Source organism: Miniopterus natalensis, chromosome 18, assembly GCF_054644295.1.
Source record: "Miniopterus natalensis isolate mMinNat1 chromosome 18, mMinNat1.hap1, whole genome shotgun sequence".
NCBI classification, from domain to species: domain Eukaryota; kingdom Metazoa; phylum Chordata; class Mammalia; order Chiroptera; family Miniopteridae; genus Miniopterus; species Miniopterus natalensis.
The window spans coordinates 14199592-14216075 of NC_142098.1; the positions used below are offsets into that span (position 1 = coordinate 14199592).

At 51.0% G+C, this 16484-nt stretch overlaps 1 protein-coding gene across 1 annotated transcript in view; it reads left to right on the forward strand.

Annotated features, from left to right (window-relative positions):
- The window catches only part of CA5A (carbonic anhydrase 5A), a 37723-nt gene that overhangs the window by 6661 nt on the left and 14578 nt on the right, over positions 1-16484 (forward strand). The window contains exon 2 of the mRNA XM_016197333.2: positions 5525-5722. Within this exon, the coding sequence (XP_016052819.1) occupies positions 5554-5722 (169 nt within the window). The 5' untranslated portion in view covers positions 5525-5553. The remainder of the gene's footprint in view (positions 1-5524; positions 5723-16484) is intronic.

Sequence of the window (16484 nt, forward strand, 5' to 3'; positions counted from 1 at the left end):
AAAGCTACAGGCCAATTTGTGCACGTGATCAATGGGATTCTTGGGTCCCCCGGAGACCACAAGTAGACTCAAAGTTCAGAACTCATTCTGTGGGGTCTTTCAGATCTAACATCCTAGGATTCTAAGGTAAGTTATGATATCCCTGTCCCCCGGAAGCTTATAAGTTTAACCCCCCACCAAAAAAAGTACAAACTTCCCCAACCCTGTAGCCTCCGTTTCACTGGTAAAAGGTGTCTGCGAAATAAAATGCCATGTAGTCCAAAGTAAATTTGTCTGTTATCTGGCACGTGTAAATATTATAAGCTGTATAATGAGGGGACCCTCTAACTTACTGTCTAAATGTGGACAGTTTTGTGCATGAAAGGGACACCACAGCCTGGGAGTGTCCTGGGCCAACTAGGGCAGCTTACTTGGGCCAGAACAAATTTGTATCAAATCATGTCTGTTTTATGGAAAGTGGGGATTGGCTGCTTTTCCAGGAGTCTTAGGCAGAGAGGTCACCTGCCCCACCCACCCCACAGCTTTGACTGATTCCCCCCCACTCCTGCACTTTTGAACCTGTTGTTCCCCCTACATGCAGCATGGCTCTGTGCCTGGTCTGAAGCAGCCGGAGGCCAGAGGGCTGCTCGGCTCCAGTCTAGAGGTCAACACCAACAGCAGGGACTTTGCCCTCCCCTGTGTGCCCTCATCTGCTCCCCCAGACTCACAGCAGACCTGCCTTCCTGGCTCACTCATCCCGATGTTTACCACATCAAAGCACTGTGACCCTAGGGGCCTGGCCATGGTGAAGGTCACTTGTCCCAGGGCACCCACCGCTAAGCCAAACCAAGTGTCATCCTGGAAGCTGGGCAGGCATGGGTTGAAATTTAACTATCAGGGCTCAGGGTTTGGGTGAGTTTCTATAATAAGGGGTGGGTCCAACCCACTCCACCGTTTCCCCGATCAAAGTGAGGATAGTAGGGAAAATCACCCTCTCTTGATTGGGCTCCGTGGGGACAGACCCAAGATGCTAAGGACCCCGATGTTGGGCAGGAACCATCCAAAGTCCTCAGGTTTCTTCATCTTGGTCAAGCAAGTGTGGGGGACTCTACGAAGTCATCTGCTAAGGCCTGAGCGACCATGCTCCCAGGTTCCCTGTGCCCAGAGACGTAGGAATAACGCTTGTAAGTAGAGTTTCTTAGAATCCTCAAACTTCCCAAATGCAATTTGATGTGTGGCTAATTTTACGGTGTCTTTCAAAATGGATGACAATCTTGAGCCAGAACACTTAGGTTCAGATTTCTGCTCTATCTCTTTTCTTGTGGGCAACCTTCAGCAAGTCCTTTAACCTCAGATTCTCAGGGTGGTTGGGAGGGCGAGAGGCTTGGAACAAGGCTGGTACCAAGTGCCCCTTCCCCCAAGACAAGCTGTTATGTAACATCCAGCCCTGAAGGATCGAATGAGCTAGTTATTAGATCTCCAAAACCTCTCCAGCAGAGAACATTCTCAGCAAACGTGCGTTAAATAGACCACCGACCAGTTCTGTCCAGAGACAGCCCCGCGTCAGCCTCGTTTTGGCACTGGCATCCTTAATGCTCTCTCAACTTGGACTCATCCTTTCCCCTTCCTGGGTCTCAGAATCTCCCTCTGTCACACAAGGGCCTGCGTCCAAAGCTGATAAGTTGGCTTCTGGTGTAAATATTCCACACCTTCCAGGACTGGATAGTTGAAAGAGCATGGGCTTCAGAGCCAGTTGCTCCTGGGGCTGGGCATTAGTGACACTTGTCTGCAGTGGGTGCTGGGTGGTTGCTTCACCTCCCTGAACCTCAGTGTCCTCATCTATAAAATGGGGTGACTAAGTGTCCCATAGGGCTGCATAAAGATGAAATGATGTGAGTGGAAAGCCTGGCACACCCCAGGCTCTCAGTGAGCATTATCAGCTCTCTCCAGTTAATCTGTTGGTCCACACCGGCGAACGATGCTGAAATCTCTGTTTTGAAACCACAGGGCAATTTACAGGAGCACTCCAGGCTCCACTTGGGTTCCATTTAGGTCAGAACTCAGGCCTGTGAAGGTGAGGGCAGGCAGCCTGGGGTGTACTGGACCACATGCCCTGGGGCAAACTCAGGCTTAGGCTTTAAGAGGACTTTGGTATTCAGGAGCTGCTGTAGGTCTCCGAGAGCAGGAAACCCAAGGAGTCCTCCAGAACATGACACAGAGATGGAAACCATGTCACTGGATGCACATCAAACCCCCTACCCAGAAAGGGCTGGGATGGAAGCTTGTCCCACCTCTAACCCTGATCCTTTCAGTTACCCCAGACTCAGAGTGCAGTCCCCCAGTCAGCAGCCGCAGCACCACCTGGGAGCTTGCTAGAAATGAGGAACCTCAGGCCCCACCCGACCTACTAGTAAATCTCAAACCATACGGAAGCGCATGCGCTCACATAGAAGGACCCTCCCGCCTGTCTTCCTCCAACCCCAATTCCCAGAGGCAACTGCTAAGGATAGTTTGCAATGCAGCCTCCCGACATGTTCCCCCTGCACATAGAAATCTGTCCACACATACACAAAACTTTCCAAAAGATAAAAAGTACTGCACTGTACGTGCTTATCTGCACCTTGGTTTTCTTTCTTTACTTAACTGTAGCCATCTCCACAATTGTCTCCTAGTAACCATCCCCTCTTAGTACAACCACTAAGAGCATCAGACCACTTAGATGGAGTCTTGGCCCCACCACTTTGTGGATGTGTGCCCCTCGCAAGTTTCTTAACCTCCCAGAGCCTCAGTTTCCTCACCTGTAAAAGGTGGGTAATAAGATTACTTATCGCACAGCACTGCTGGAAGCATGAAATGAGGTGATGCGTGGAAAGGCTTGGGTCAGAGCCTGGACTCTTGTGAGAGCTGTCTTTGGCATTGCTAGTATCGCCATGGGTCATCATACCCATGTTCCTGTGTTTAGCCCTGTTTGGGGACATTAGGTGGTGGTCAGTTTTTAGCTCTTACAAACCATTAGGATGGAATAACAAAGTAACTGTATCAAGTGCCCAGATTGGTTTGTGCTGTAGTTCTCCAACCACAGGGTGCTGTGACTTAAGCATCCACAGTAAACGGGGTCTTTTCTGCCAAACAAGGAAGGCTGGAACTTCTTTCCTCTCTTCACTGTTTTGTTTATTGGGATTTGGCAAAACATTTCATTTGGGAGGAAAAAGAAAGGTTGCTACTAAAAATGATTGAGAATCACTGATGGTGGGGCCCAGAGAGAGTCAGAGTTATAAAATGTTCAGAAAAAATTTTAGGGACCAATCCAATGAAGTGTTCTCTGACCATGTTTCAATGTGTGCGGTAGGTAGCTACCTTTTACCAACAGTGGGCATCTCTTCTGGGGGTAGGGGTGTGGGAGCGTCGGGATCTGTTCAACGTTTCCCTCATCCCTCCCTGCGCTGGGCCAATGCTGCACCCACAGGAGGAGCACTGTGAATATTTACTGAAGGGTGGAAAAGAGGGTACTGCTTTACCTGTATTACTTCCCATCAGAGAGCTGCTTTAGTTATGACAAGACTTACTTTGCTGACACCAGCTTCGGCCTGGAGATACATGGCTGACTTGAGCAAACTTTGGAAACCCACTTAGGATTTAAGCGGCGTCACCTCTTTGCGGGCCGAGATGAGCAGCAACTTTCACTCGGTGGCAGGGCCGGTGTTCACTGCAGATGTTTCATGGTCGGCGGCCCCTTCACCCTACATGAATTTTTGCAAATGTAGCCTAAAGACCCCCACTCTCTGTACCTTGCATCCCTGGGGGCGGGGGTGGGGGCTCAGCTGAGTGCCGGGTTAGAGGGGGGCTGCCTCTGTGGCACTTAGCTGCTCCCGGGTTCCGTCTGTGTTAAGGGTCGTGCAACCGTATTAAATCCCCGATTCCCCTTAGAGGGGATGGACGTGAACATGGTTTGTGAGGGCTGTGCTGTTTGTTAAGTGTCGCTTCCCACCAGACACAACCATGGTTTGTGCAGGTCAGGAGTTTGGGAGAGAACAGACGATGGAAGACCAGACACTCCTGGTACAGATCTGGGTTAAAGCAGAAGGAAGCACAACCAAGGACACCAGACAGAGGTCCAGGCCAGTTACCGGGCTCTGAGTGGGCTGCCATCTCTTCATCGGTCATGAAAAAGAAGCAGAGCCGTGGATGTGCCTGCAGGGCGCTTCAGGCTGCTCTTCCTCTGAGCACAGCCGGTCATTGCTTTAGGGCACTGGACGGGGGTCTCTCCCGAACTGTAAGGCAGGAGCGGGAGCTAGCGGGCATCCCACAGGCTCTCTCATCTAACCTTGGCCAACCTGCTATCATTATACATTATTATTTTTGTTCTTACAGATGAGGAAACTGAGGGGGGTTGTTCAACAAGGAGAAAGGAAATAACCTGCCCAGTAACTCTAGTGAGTAGGGAGAGCTGGGTTATTTGCTCACAAATATTTCTTTCCCCTACATAATGTTAAAAACTTTAACACAAAATTAATTATCAACACAAACATGGGGAGATGTTGCATGAAAATCTGCGTTTTTATTGTCTCTTGAAAAATCTAAAGGTCCCAAAACAAATGCTGCCATGCTTTCCAGACTGCCACGGTCCCCACCTCTCCTTACTGCCTCCCAGCACCACGGTGCGAGTCAGCTGCCGCATTTACATTACTTGCCTGGCCTCGGCAGGCCCCCAGTCTGCACCCCAGGATCTGGCAGGGTGACTGCCAAGGCCTCCATCTCTGGGATTTTGTGAGCACTGGGTCTTTCATGCGGTCGGGTGACTCCTGCCCACGTGAACTCAATTGGTAACCTCCCAAATGTGGAAGACAGCACCTCTTAACTATGCCACCCTCCAGGTTCCAACTCTGTGCCCCTCCCTGGCTCGCTCTCAAATCAAGGTATAAGTTATTTTTTTAAATATTTGTATTTATAGGATTTCCTCCAGCAGCATGTCCGCTTTCATTGGGAAAGCAAGACACATGAATCTAAGGTGGAATTTCTTGGGTCACCTTTGGCAGAAGGGTTGAGGGAACAGAGAAAGCCCTGCCAGGTCTGGGTGGCAGCCCCAACCAACGCGAACCTTGAGAAAAGGGGGCAGGGTGGCCATTCTGCTTAATTTTCTTGCTGCCAGAATACTGTCACCTCCTCCTTTTGGGAGACTTTGAAGCATCTGTATCATCCAGTGGGACGGACAGGAAGGGGTCCCAAACTGCTCTGCACTCTGCCTCGCCCACCTGCTTCCCCGGCTCTGGCCTGGACCCACGGGGCGTGGACTTCCTGAGACCACACTGTGACACAGATCAAAACCAAATCAATGCAGGCCAGAAAAATCGGTATCTGGGGATGGTCCAGAGAGGGCATGGAGCAGGGGCCCCTCACAGGTGGGCAGGGTAAGCAGCGGGCTGTCTGGCAGCCCCCTGGCTCCACGCTGGGCTGGCTTTTTTGGGGTCTCTGCCGTCTGCTACTGAGGTTCAGTGAGGCCAGCGCATCGTCAGGGTCTCCTTCTCTCCCTTCTTTCTGTCCCCAGTGCACCCCCTTTGGAAGGGCCCAGCCTCCATGACAGGGGGCTCCCGGCAGTCTCCCATCAACATCCGCTGGAGGGACAGTGTCTACGACGCCGGGCTGCAGCCCCTCCGGGTCTCCTACGATGCTGCGTCCTGCCTCTACGTCTGGAACACCGGCTACCTCTTCCAGGTGGAATTTGACGATGCCACCGAGGGGTCAGGTGAGCCTGAATTGGGATTTAAGGCCTTTCTCTTCTCCTGTCACATCCTAAGAGTGGAATCATGGGCTTAGCAGAGAAGGAGATGAAGGTTTTGCTTAAGTATGAAGTTTGGGGACAGGGAACAGCATTGCGAAGGCAGGAACAGGAAGAATTCGTGAAGGCTCTCTGCACGGACAGAAGTGATGCTTATTTTAAAGATTGTAATGCCAATCACCTACATTCACATGGTTTTACTGGGCACAAAACTATAAACAAAGTTAAGTCCCTTTCTTTGTGGGTTACATTCCAGGAGCTGGGGAGGAAGAAGCCCTAAACTAATAAAATCGCAAAAATATAGCATGTCAGAGGAGATAAGCAGAGAAGGGCAGAGGAGAGGCGTGGCGGTGCTGGGGCCGGGAAGGAGAGGAGGAGGGAAGCTGTGCTGACAATGGGGTGAAGCACCCGGAGCCTGGCCACCTCGCTGGCTCTTGCTCAGAGCAGACACTGACCTGGCTGATGCTTAAATGAAACAGCGGCACAGCTGCTATGAGGAAGAGGAGGGGAGGACGGGGGTGGAGTGGGGACCAGCCGGGGGCTGTCTGGGATGATGGTGGTAGAGGGCTGTGGGGCAGCTGGGCAGGGAGGCGGGAGAGGAGCCCCAGCAGCCACTGTCCCTTCCTGGGTCCCAGCGCTCTGGCCGGGCTTTCTGTGAACCCACTCATTTAAAACCCCCTCCAGAATGCTCGGAAGTGAGAGATGGCTACCCCATCAGGTTGGGGATCGTTCCTTCTACTCCTACGATACTTGTCAGGATTGGCTGCTCCATTCCATCTGGTGTTTTTCAGCCCCTCTTGGTATCATCATAAGCTTTGTTTATGACAAACGTGTTTCCTTCCTGGGAGTGGAGAATGTCAGGCAGAGGGTGCCCACGTGACAAGCCCCCAGTGAAAACCTTGGGCACCAAGTCTCCTATGGGCGTCCCCGGTGGACAACATTTCATGTGTGTTGTCACAGCTCATTGCTGGGGGGGTCAGCGCGTCCCTGTGACTCCACCAGAGAGGACCCTGGAAGCTGGCACCTGGTCTCCGCCAGACATCCCCTGTGCACCTTTGCCCTTTGCCGATTTTGCTTGGAGCCTCTCTCTGTAATAAACCTTAGCCGTGTGTACGACTATGTGCTGAGTCCTGGGAGACCCCTAGAGAATCATGGAACCTGGGGACCCCTGACACAGCCCCCAGCCCCCATCCTTTCTGGGCTGGCCCTTGGCCCACCTCCTTCCACATGCTTGGTTATATTGCTCACTCACCTGTTGCCCTGGCAGGGAAGTGAGCTCCATGAGGGCACCCCGAATGGTGTGTGCTGTGTGCTGCTAGCCACCTTGGCGCCCAGGGGGGAGGGGACTGGATGCCCAGCGAGCAAAGTCGGGCCTCACCTGTTTTACCTGTGATGGACTGATGGCTATAGCAGGGAACAGAGAGTACTTCCCCCGCGCAGGCCCAGTGAAGAGCTTCACACACACCGTGGCTCAGCCTTCCCGGGTCTCTCCTCATCTCCCAGGTGAAAAGCAGCTTGTGTTTCCTGAGAGACACCCACATGCCTGGAGCTGCTCTCGGTTCTTGATCAGTCTTCGCAGTAACCTCAGGGACACTTCTCAGGTAGAACTCCCCAAATGCAAGGGACCAGAACCCCAACCCTGGCCAACATAAGCAAACAGGAACTTCTTGGGAGGCTAAGCCTAGCTTGAAGAAGTGAAGGGGAAGCCCAGATCTTAGAAAGCAAAGAACTAGGCCAGCTCAGGGCTCTGGGGAGCAGGGTTATGCATTTATTTACTTAGCGCACCAACTTTTTTCCTGCCCATGTTGGTATGTTCCAAGTTCAAATTCCCAAGGAGCAACTAAAATAGGCTTTTCAGGAATATGGTTTGTATTATTTTTAAACATTTTATGCAGCGACTTTAAAAGATTAAAGAAATAAGAATAATAGTTCCTGAACTTTTGCTTTGTTAATAGTTGTGTGAATACATATTCTAATAAGATTGAGAAAAACAGATATGGATGTAGTCGAGTTCATAACCCTGTATAATTGTTATGTGTAGCCATGGGTTTTGCTGAATCTATGGAACAGATTTATTTTCCTTTATGTTTTAAAATATGAAAGGTGAAGGTTGCTTTGGACTTTTGTAGTAGTGTTAAACACATTTGGCGAAATAATTCAGATTCCCAGGCGAAAAGGTCTGATGGCTGAGCTTGGTATTCACCCAGCCCTTGGTCAGCGGGGGACCCAGCACCCTGACCCATATCCTCACCAAGACCACATGCTCAGGGAAGAGGGGGAAATCGAGGTGCTCTTTCTAGAAGGGGGAAGGTATGTGTACTGGAAGCAAACACCCTCTTTAAAAAGCACCACCATAATAGCCCACAAAACAGACACCCCTGTGGAAAGTATTGGGCCTCCTTCTGTGCAAGAAGAAGCGGAGACTCAGAGGGGAAGCGGCCCACTCAAGATCGGGTGGCGGGGAAGTGAGTCAGGTTCAAGGCCAAGTCCCGCTGATTCTAAAGCCCCCACCAGTCATTTACTGCTCCCTTCTCCTTGTCAAGGGCTTCACTCGCACAAACTTAAATATTCCTTGTAACGACCATGTGAGGCGCATATTATTTCCCATTTGACAGATGAGAAAAATGACTCAGATTCACGGCTGGAAGTCACAGAGGCCTCACGATGAGATTCTCTGCCCTCCAAAGAAGGGAATTTTAGGAGCAGGAGCCCTCTACGGATGGGATCTGCATCCAGTAGCCACATGGTTCAGGCATGAGGCCAGAGGTGCTAACCTCAATGTAGGGAAGGAAAGTGCTAGCACATGGGGTGAATGTGATCATGTAAGGTCCTCAGGAGAGCCAGCAGCTTGCCCAGGGTCCAGGTGGCTCCTGGCTCAAGCCCAGCCAAGCCATGTCCAGTGTGCTCACCCCAGAAGGAGGGCCAGTGGGCAGTGAGGTCAGCCTGGGGCACCTATCTTTTACCTACGGGCAAGAAGACACCCACACCCAGACTCTCCTGACAGGTGGAACAGGGAATCTCTGCAATGCTCAAGGGCCCGATTGTTTACATTATATTTTTATATTGTACTTTCATTTGGGTGTCTTACAGCATGTGTGCCTTGGAATCTAATTGTTCCTGTGTCCCACGGGAGTACAAGGTCAGAGTTTAGACTGGGAAACTAGTCTTTTACAGGTGATAATTATCCCCAGACACACAAGTCAAGGCCTCTTTTTGGCCAAGAATTTCAACCTCGTGAATTTTTACCTAAAGCTTGAATCATAGGACTGGGCGTGACCAGTCCCAGCAACCCTTTCTCTGGCTTCAGTGATTTGTTCAGGGGTGGGCATGTGATTCAAGCCAAGCCAATGAGAGCCAAAGAGCTTTTCTTGGAAATGTTAAAAGAGAACCTCTCTTTCTGCCTGCATTGTGCTGGGGTCAGCTGCAAGGCTGGGTTTGCTGGTCCTCATGGCAGAGCAAAACCAAGAGGTAGATAAAAATTGAGGCCTGAGGCCATTGTCAGAGCCCCTAACTGCAGTTATGACTGAAATCAAACCAGCTCCTGAACTAATCAACCACTTTTTTGCGTCAGTCAGTTTGATTTACGTTGCAATCACTTGTTTTCAAGAGTCCTAATATAAGTAGACAAATAAAAAGTGACTAAACTAAGAGAGAAGAAATAGAAGGGAGGCAGCTGGAGAATTGCCAGTTTCAATCCTTTTAATCTTTGCTCAAATGTGATTCGGCTGTAGGCTGGGTCTGTGCCAGCCACCCAGGGTGGAGGGGAACTTTGGCAATGATCTGTTTAACTTGACCCAGAGAGATTGGTCGTCAGAGCGTGGTGCTTTAAGACTCTAAAACCTGTCAGGGAAGCCAGACCCATATAAGTCTAGCCCTTCTGACGTATATGAAGTCCTGGTAAATGTTTAGCAACTGGCCTTCTGGGATGTGAGTTGTGGGGTGGAGGTGGGGGGACAAGAAGCCATGATTTGTAGTGTTTGCCACTTTCCGTGGTGTAAATTATTCCCTCACAATTGGCCAATTTCAAGCTCCCACTGCAAAGTCGTTGATCATAAATTAGGAAGAGTCTCGCACCGTCAGTTCCCATGAACCAGTATGAGCCTGTCTCACACGTCACTGTCCTGTTCTTTCTTCCCTCCGGTCCCTGCTTCCTCAGATCTTATTTTTGCTTTTATTTTTGCAAGGCATTCACAGTATTGGTTAAGACTTCCTTTGTGTTGCATGTGGCAGAAACTCAAACTGGCCTAAGCAAAGAAGAGGGAAACATACTGGCTTAAATTCCTCAAAAGCTCAGGGTGTGGCTGGATCTGAATCCCCCACCACTCGGCTCTGCCTTCCCCTGGCGGGGATCCTGGAATGAGGCAAGGATGGCGGCCCTGTAGACCCTCCCAACAGAGCGGCACAAAGGGACAGTGCCTCTTTCCCAGCAACGGTAGCATCAGCCCCAGGGCTGGCTCCCACGGCCCAGCTTTGGTCACTCATTTTGGGTGAGCCAGTCACAGTGACTCTGAGGGTGAGCTGCCCTGGAACAAGGTGAGACCAGAGTAGAGGACCACAGGGGTGTTGTTCCCAGAAGTGAGGTGAGGCTGGAGGGGCACATTTGGCACTGTCTCCACTGGGCCTGACATTATTGCCCTTGACCCTGAGCTGACCTTGGCCCACCCCCGATTCGCATGCCTCTGGAAGTCCAAGGTTTTTGTACTCATTGTTGCAGCCAGGCCTCTATGTTGACCCAACCCTGAACCCCACATTTTGGCTTCTCCACCACCTTCTCAATCTGGTTCAAAAGGACCCACCCCACCCTACTACAGACGGGAAGAATTATCTGGGTGTCTCTCCCAGGTCACATAAATTAGTTGGATAATTCCCCCTGTGGCTCATGTCCATATAGGCCAATCTGGTTTTACTTTACTTTTTATTTTCTCCAAAACCCAGTTTCCCTTTTTTTCCTTTCCTACTCAATTTCCCAGGCTCCCACACCCATCTCCATAGCTTGTTTTCCAGCCTCTAGCCCCAACTTTTTCAGATTATCTGTCTTCTTTGTTCACTTCTATTGGATATTGGGAGCCAAGGGAGCAAAGGAAATGGAAAACACAGCTGAAAGACAGAAAGCTCTAAAAAGAAGTCTTGCAGCAAGAAAGTGAGAATAATGAGACTTTCCCACAATTCTGGAAAAAAAAAACCCTGGATGTACTAAAAGAAAATGCTTCATGAGCAAGGAAGGAAGTGAATAAAGAACCCGCGGGGTAGAAGTAATTCTGCATTAAATACGATCACTTAGGTTCCGTAACACCAACAGGCGGGAGCCAGAAACTCAAAGCGAAATGTAGCTGGGAGGCCAAGGACATTTTCCATCAGTGTGGAAGGCTCCAGCAGCTTTTCCAGCGGGTGAGGGACACGAGCGCTTGGAGATTAACACCAGCCAGCGAGGATGAATAACAGAGGTGGAGCAGCGGCTCCTTCCAAGAAATGTGAGTGGCGCTGAGGCCCAGGACAAAGAGGCTGGTGGAGCCACAAAGGACTTTATGGGAAGGGGGAGGCAATGAAGGAAAACTGCTGCTTCAAATGGCCCCCTGCCGTCACACCCACAAACCACTCTGCAGGTGAACAAAGACCCTTTGTCCCAGCACAGCGACCCTTTCCATGATGAATGACAGTGCCATTTCCACCTGATGGGCATGTTGGTGCAGAAAATGTATCAAAGGTCAAGGTTCAAAGGGCGCAGATAGATCCCACTGCTTCTGAGCAGACTCTGTTCTGTGAGCCAGGCCCTAACTTACTGCAGTGGTGACAGTCATCACGGCTGCTGCTGCTCAGACACGACAAATCAACATGCTAGTTGGGGAGCAGTTTTCAAGGCGTTTAATTCTCACAAACCCCCAAGAGATAGGTAAATATTTCTATTTATTGGAAGAGGACACCCATATCCAATATTCAAATCCAGGGCTGTTTCCAAAACTTACTCCCTCCCCTCCAACCACATGAAAAAGCCAGTGCATCTGGTCTTGCTGACAGTGTAGGGGCCCGACTCCAGGGCGCTCAGATGGCCTGTTGTCCCCCATCCCACCCACTTAGCTGAGTGGAGTGAGTTGAGCAACAGATGGCAAAATGCCTCCATCTTCCATGCTAGACCCTTCTTCTTTAGGGGGACAGGGCCCTGGGCTGCCCCTCCAGCACCCAAGTGGCGACTCATCTTACTCCTGAAGGGTGGGGGCTGGACAGCATGGTGTTGACGGCCTGGCTCTGGAACCAAAAAAAAAACAGGGTATGAGGCCAAGTTCTTCCACTTACCATGGTATGGCGTGAACATGTCACCTACCCACTCTGACCCTCAGTCTCCTCCTCTGCAAACTGAAGATCTGACTCCGGTTGCCTGGTGGGAAGATTAAAAGAGGGCCCGTGTGAAGCACTTAGCTCCGAGTGAGGAGAATTAAGTACTTGATCAAAGATAGCTTCGCCTACTGTGTGCATTCAAAATAAGATGGTCAAGCAAGGCTCTGGCTGTGCACTCTTTTAATGTCTTCCACTGGAGGGAACACGGAGAAGGCAGAGAGGCAGCTGCCAGCCAGGCCGAGTGTGGCTTTCTCTGACCACGGAGGCCTCCCTGTGTTTGCCTGACCAGTGGGCAGAAGGAGAACGAACGGAAACGCCAACCCTGGAGGCCCCGTGGTGACTTGCAAGCAGCCTTCCTGAAGGGTCACTCACACGCAAGGACAGGAATGGGCAGTTAAGGTGTCAGGCACAGAGGCCACAGCCTGCTAACTCTCCTTCCAGCATCAAAGTGAGTTTTAAGTCATTCATAAGTGGGGCCAATAACAGCCTTTCATCCTCTAAGTGACTACTGAAAACTGTCCTCACTGCCAGGAGATCCCAGCTGGGCACGGTTCCTGGAGCCTTGGGTGTCTTGCCTGAGGGTGTCATTCATTGTCGCAGAATCAGCCTCGGGCACACGCCACAGGAAATCAATGCATGTTTGCTCCTGGAGTGAATGCATGTCCTGCAGACCCGTATGATTTTCAAGTTTGCAGACTTCACTTCCATCACTTGGGGATCTTCCGGTGTAAGGCAAAGAAACTGACTCAGGCCACAGAAGCCAAAAGGGAGCTGTCTGTGGAAGAATCTGGGGCTCCCCTGGAAAGGTGGGCTGCAGGTGGGGCCTGGAAATGGGTCTGGGACTCCAGCAGCAAGGACTGCTCTGCCATTTCTCTATGCGGAGATGGGAGTCCCAGGGGATCCTTCCACTGTCGGGCCACCTGCAGTGAGGCATGGACTAGTGGTTTCCAGATTATGCAGAGGGGAGAGAGGGTCCCCAGGGAGGAAATCCTGTGGTGTCAGGAAGGGGACTGTGGCTACCAGGCCAGAAGATGACACCCTGACTGGGGTGAAAGAACACAATTATCACACTCATCCTGGGGCAATTATTTTTCACTGCAAACTTGTAAATTGGCAACCTGGTTCCTAAAACCATAGACTTTCCATTTTCATTAAAGAATGAGATGTAATTTACTTACTACCTTACTTATCTCCTGTTCCTTCCCTCAGGTCCTGGGCCTGAGTGTTTTTGGAGGTTGTGTGGAAGTGTGATTCTCTGAGCCTGTTCCCTCACTCAGTCCACTGGAATAATAACTTCCACCTAGGAGAATGCTCTGCCCACAAGGGCCCGTGAATCCACGCCAGTCCCTCCCCCCTGCAGCCAGCCCTTGTCACTGGCCCATCCGGTTGCCAGTCTCTTCCTGCCCTCTGGTCTCCCCTCCCAGCTGCTCCCTGCCCTCATTATTTCTTCTTCCCTTGCATTCTCCCACACCCTGGTCACGCCGCCCTCCCCAGTCGCCCCCACATCTGGAGTGCACGCGAGGCTGAAGAGGGCTCCCAGGCAGATGTGCGTGGCAAGCCTGCGCCCCGTCTGTGCCGACACAGTGCTCCACCGAACAGGAATCGATTGGGAAAGGGACGATTCTCTTAGGACCCTCTGAAATCCCCATCGGTTGTCAACTCCCACGCGGCTCCAGGCCTGTTCTCTCTCTCTCCACCATTAGGAACGCTGCTCACCAGTGCTTCCAAAAAAGCACCCCGGAATTAAATGTACTTGTAAATCTGCAATAGAGCAGCTCAGGCCTTTTTCTCTTGGCAAACATTTACTAAGCGCTTACCGTGGATGGAAATGTGCTAAGTCACAGAACCTTCCCAGACGCAGTCCTTGCTCACAAGATCTCAAGGTAGGAAATATGTGAAAAGGAGAATGCACTGCTGCCACTCCCCCTGCCCCCCCCCCCAAGGCAGGCACGACTTGAGACCCTGAATCCTCCCAGGTCTTTGCGCAAGCCACTGGTGGCACATGGCTGCCCTCAGAAAGAGTGCAAGGTCTAGTAACGACGCCTGCAAGGCTGGTGTGTAGAACAGAATGGGCCACTGCGCTTCCCCAGGGTTTGGAAAGGCAGAGGAACCGGTGGGTTGTGTGTGACATGTAGGGAAGAAGAGGAGGGGGAGGAGGGGGGCTGTGTGTGGCGGGGGAGACCACCTGGGGGAGGAGGGGAAGGAGATGGTGGGCGAGACTCAATGGAAGGGGCATGAAAGAGGAGAGCTTGGAAAGGAGCCATGGTGGAGGCCTTGGACGATGAATTGAAGGACTTTCTGAATGAGATGCTGAGTAGATTCCTGTGACACACTCAGGAGAGCCCACCGCAGGGACTATCATCCTTCAGGGCCTTTAATGTTGAAAACAATGGCAATGGCAATGGCACGCAGTCTCCAGGCACCCCAGCTGTGCTGGGGGGTCCTCACTGCTCCAGCCGGGTAGACGACTGCCTGGAAAGGATGCCCAGTCCACACAGAGCAGGGTTTCTGCCTGCAGGCCTATCTACATGCTGAGGTTAGAGTCAGGCTGGGGGAGTTGAGGAATCCAGCAGTTGATGGCTTGGGCAAATCTTGCATGATGTGTCTTTTTTTCAAAGACCAGAACATTCAGTCTGTTGATAAAGGCTTCCCTACTTGGCCACTGCCAGCGCCTACCCCTTTGCCTCTTTCTTTGCTCTGCTCCCTGCCCTCCAGCCACTCGGATGGTCCATCTGTGCCGCCAGGGGGGCCCACTCCCTCTCTCCAGTCCTCGCTACCTCTTGTCCTGGGCTGCCTAGAACCATCTTCATCTTCACTCTCAAGGCCCAGCTGAACCACCACATCCTCAGGGATGCCCTACACCAGTTTAGGTCCCCCCAAAGCACTTCCCTCGTGCCTGTCACAACACTCATTGCTCACTCTGATTATTCATCTTCTATCTGCCCTTCTCTCCGGATTCCCAGCTCCAGGAGATCAGTATGACATCTGCATCGTTCCCTCAGGATCCCCAATACTTAGCATAAAGTTGGCACACGGTAGGAACTCAGTGAGTATTTGTTGAATGAATGAATGATTTTTCCTCTTTTATGCGTCTGTGGCTGGCTGAGCCCCTTCCAATGGACAATCTCTTAAGATAATGTTTGTCCTTCAATGTCCTTACGGGATGTTCCTATCTTGGGAGTAAGAGTGGCTGTTTCAGCTGCCTGCAAATCTCTACTTTGACGGCGATAATGGTGATGATAATTTTAATAAGAACAATAATACCAGTAATAATAACAGATAGTGCTACCGCTAGTTGAGGCCCTGCTGGTGCCAGCGGCTCTGCTGGCGAACATTTTCTAAGCATCACTGTATCTGTTCCTAGCCATGTTCCGATGAACTCGTGTCGTTATCTTTTAAAAGTGTCAAGTCTGAGACACAGAGAGAGAAAACAACCCATGCAAGGCTGCACTGTGTGAAACCAGGATTTAAGCTGAAGTTTGCCTGGCTTTAAAACCAGAGCCGATATGTGATGATCTGAGTTTAACTCCCAGAGAGTGAGCTGGATCCCCTCATTCCAGGGTCCTGGGAGTGGGGCTGTGCCCCGCACACACTGACAGCATGCTGGTTGGTACCTGCTGTGGCTCCCACTTGCCTGGAGAGCATTACAGAGGGCTTCCTGGTCTGGAGAGCACACAGGAAACCTTTGCCTTTGAGCTTGACAGCTTCGGAACATTAGTAAATCCCAACAGCGGCGTCAAGAACAGGCTAATCCTCGGCAACGTCGTGTTAGTTGCAGTGTTGACTAATTCAAACATCTTAAACGTCTCTTACACTTACTTTAAGCCTTAAAACAGCCGTGGTTGCCAAAAGCCTGCTTGTCCTGGTAAAAACATGGAACTACAAATAGGTGGCTGCTAACGGCCACTGTTGTAAGCACTGAGACAGTAAATTGCAGCGTGGATCGTCCTCCAATGCCATCTGTCCTCGGGGTACTTGAAGGGTCTGGCAGTTGCTGATACAGTTCCCCAGTTACTTCTCAATGCACCTGCTCATGGAGAACTCTGGGGTGATCAAGGCCTCCTCTCTGTGATGACCCTGTTGATGGCAGAGTCTGGAAGCTGGGGACTGGCAAGCTAAAGGGCCCCTTCTCACGTACTGGGCTTGCCTTTTTAGATTGTTTTATTAAAGGAAATTTTTTTGACACTGTGTTGTCATTATGAAATGTCACTTTGAGATTTTTAAAACCAAGGGCTGCAATCTTAATTTGGATTCTTAACTTTCCTGGCAAGAAAAACCACAGAGTTTGGCTTAAATCCTGCTACGTAAGCCAATGGACTGAGCCTTCAAGCAGGCCTGGATTGAGGTCACCGGGTGACCTGGGGCAGGTGACTTAACTCCCGAGTCTTAGTTTCCT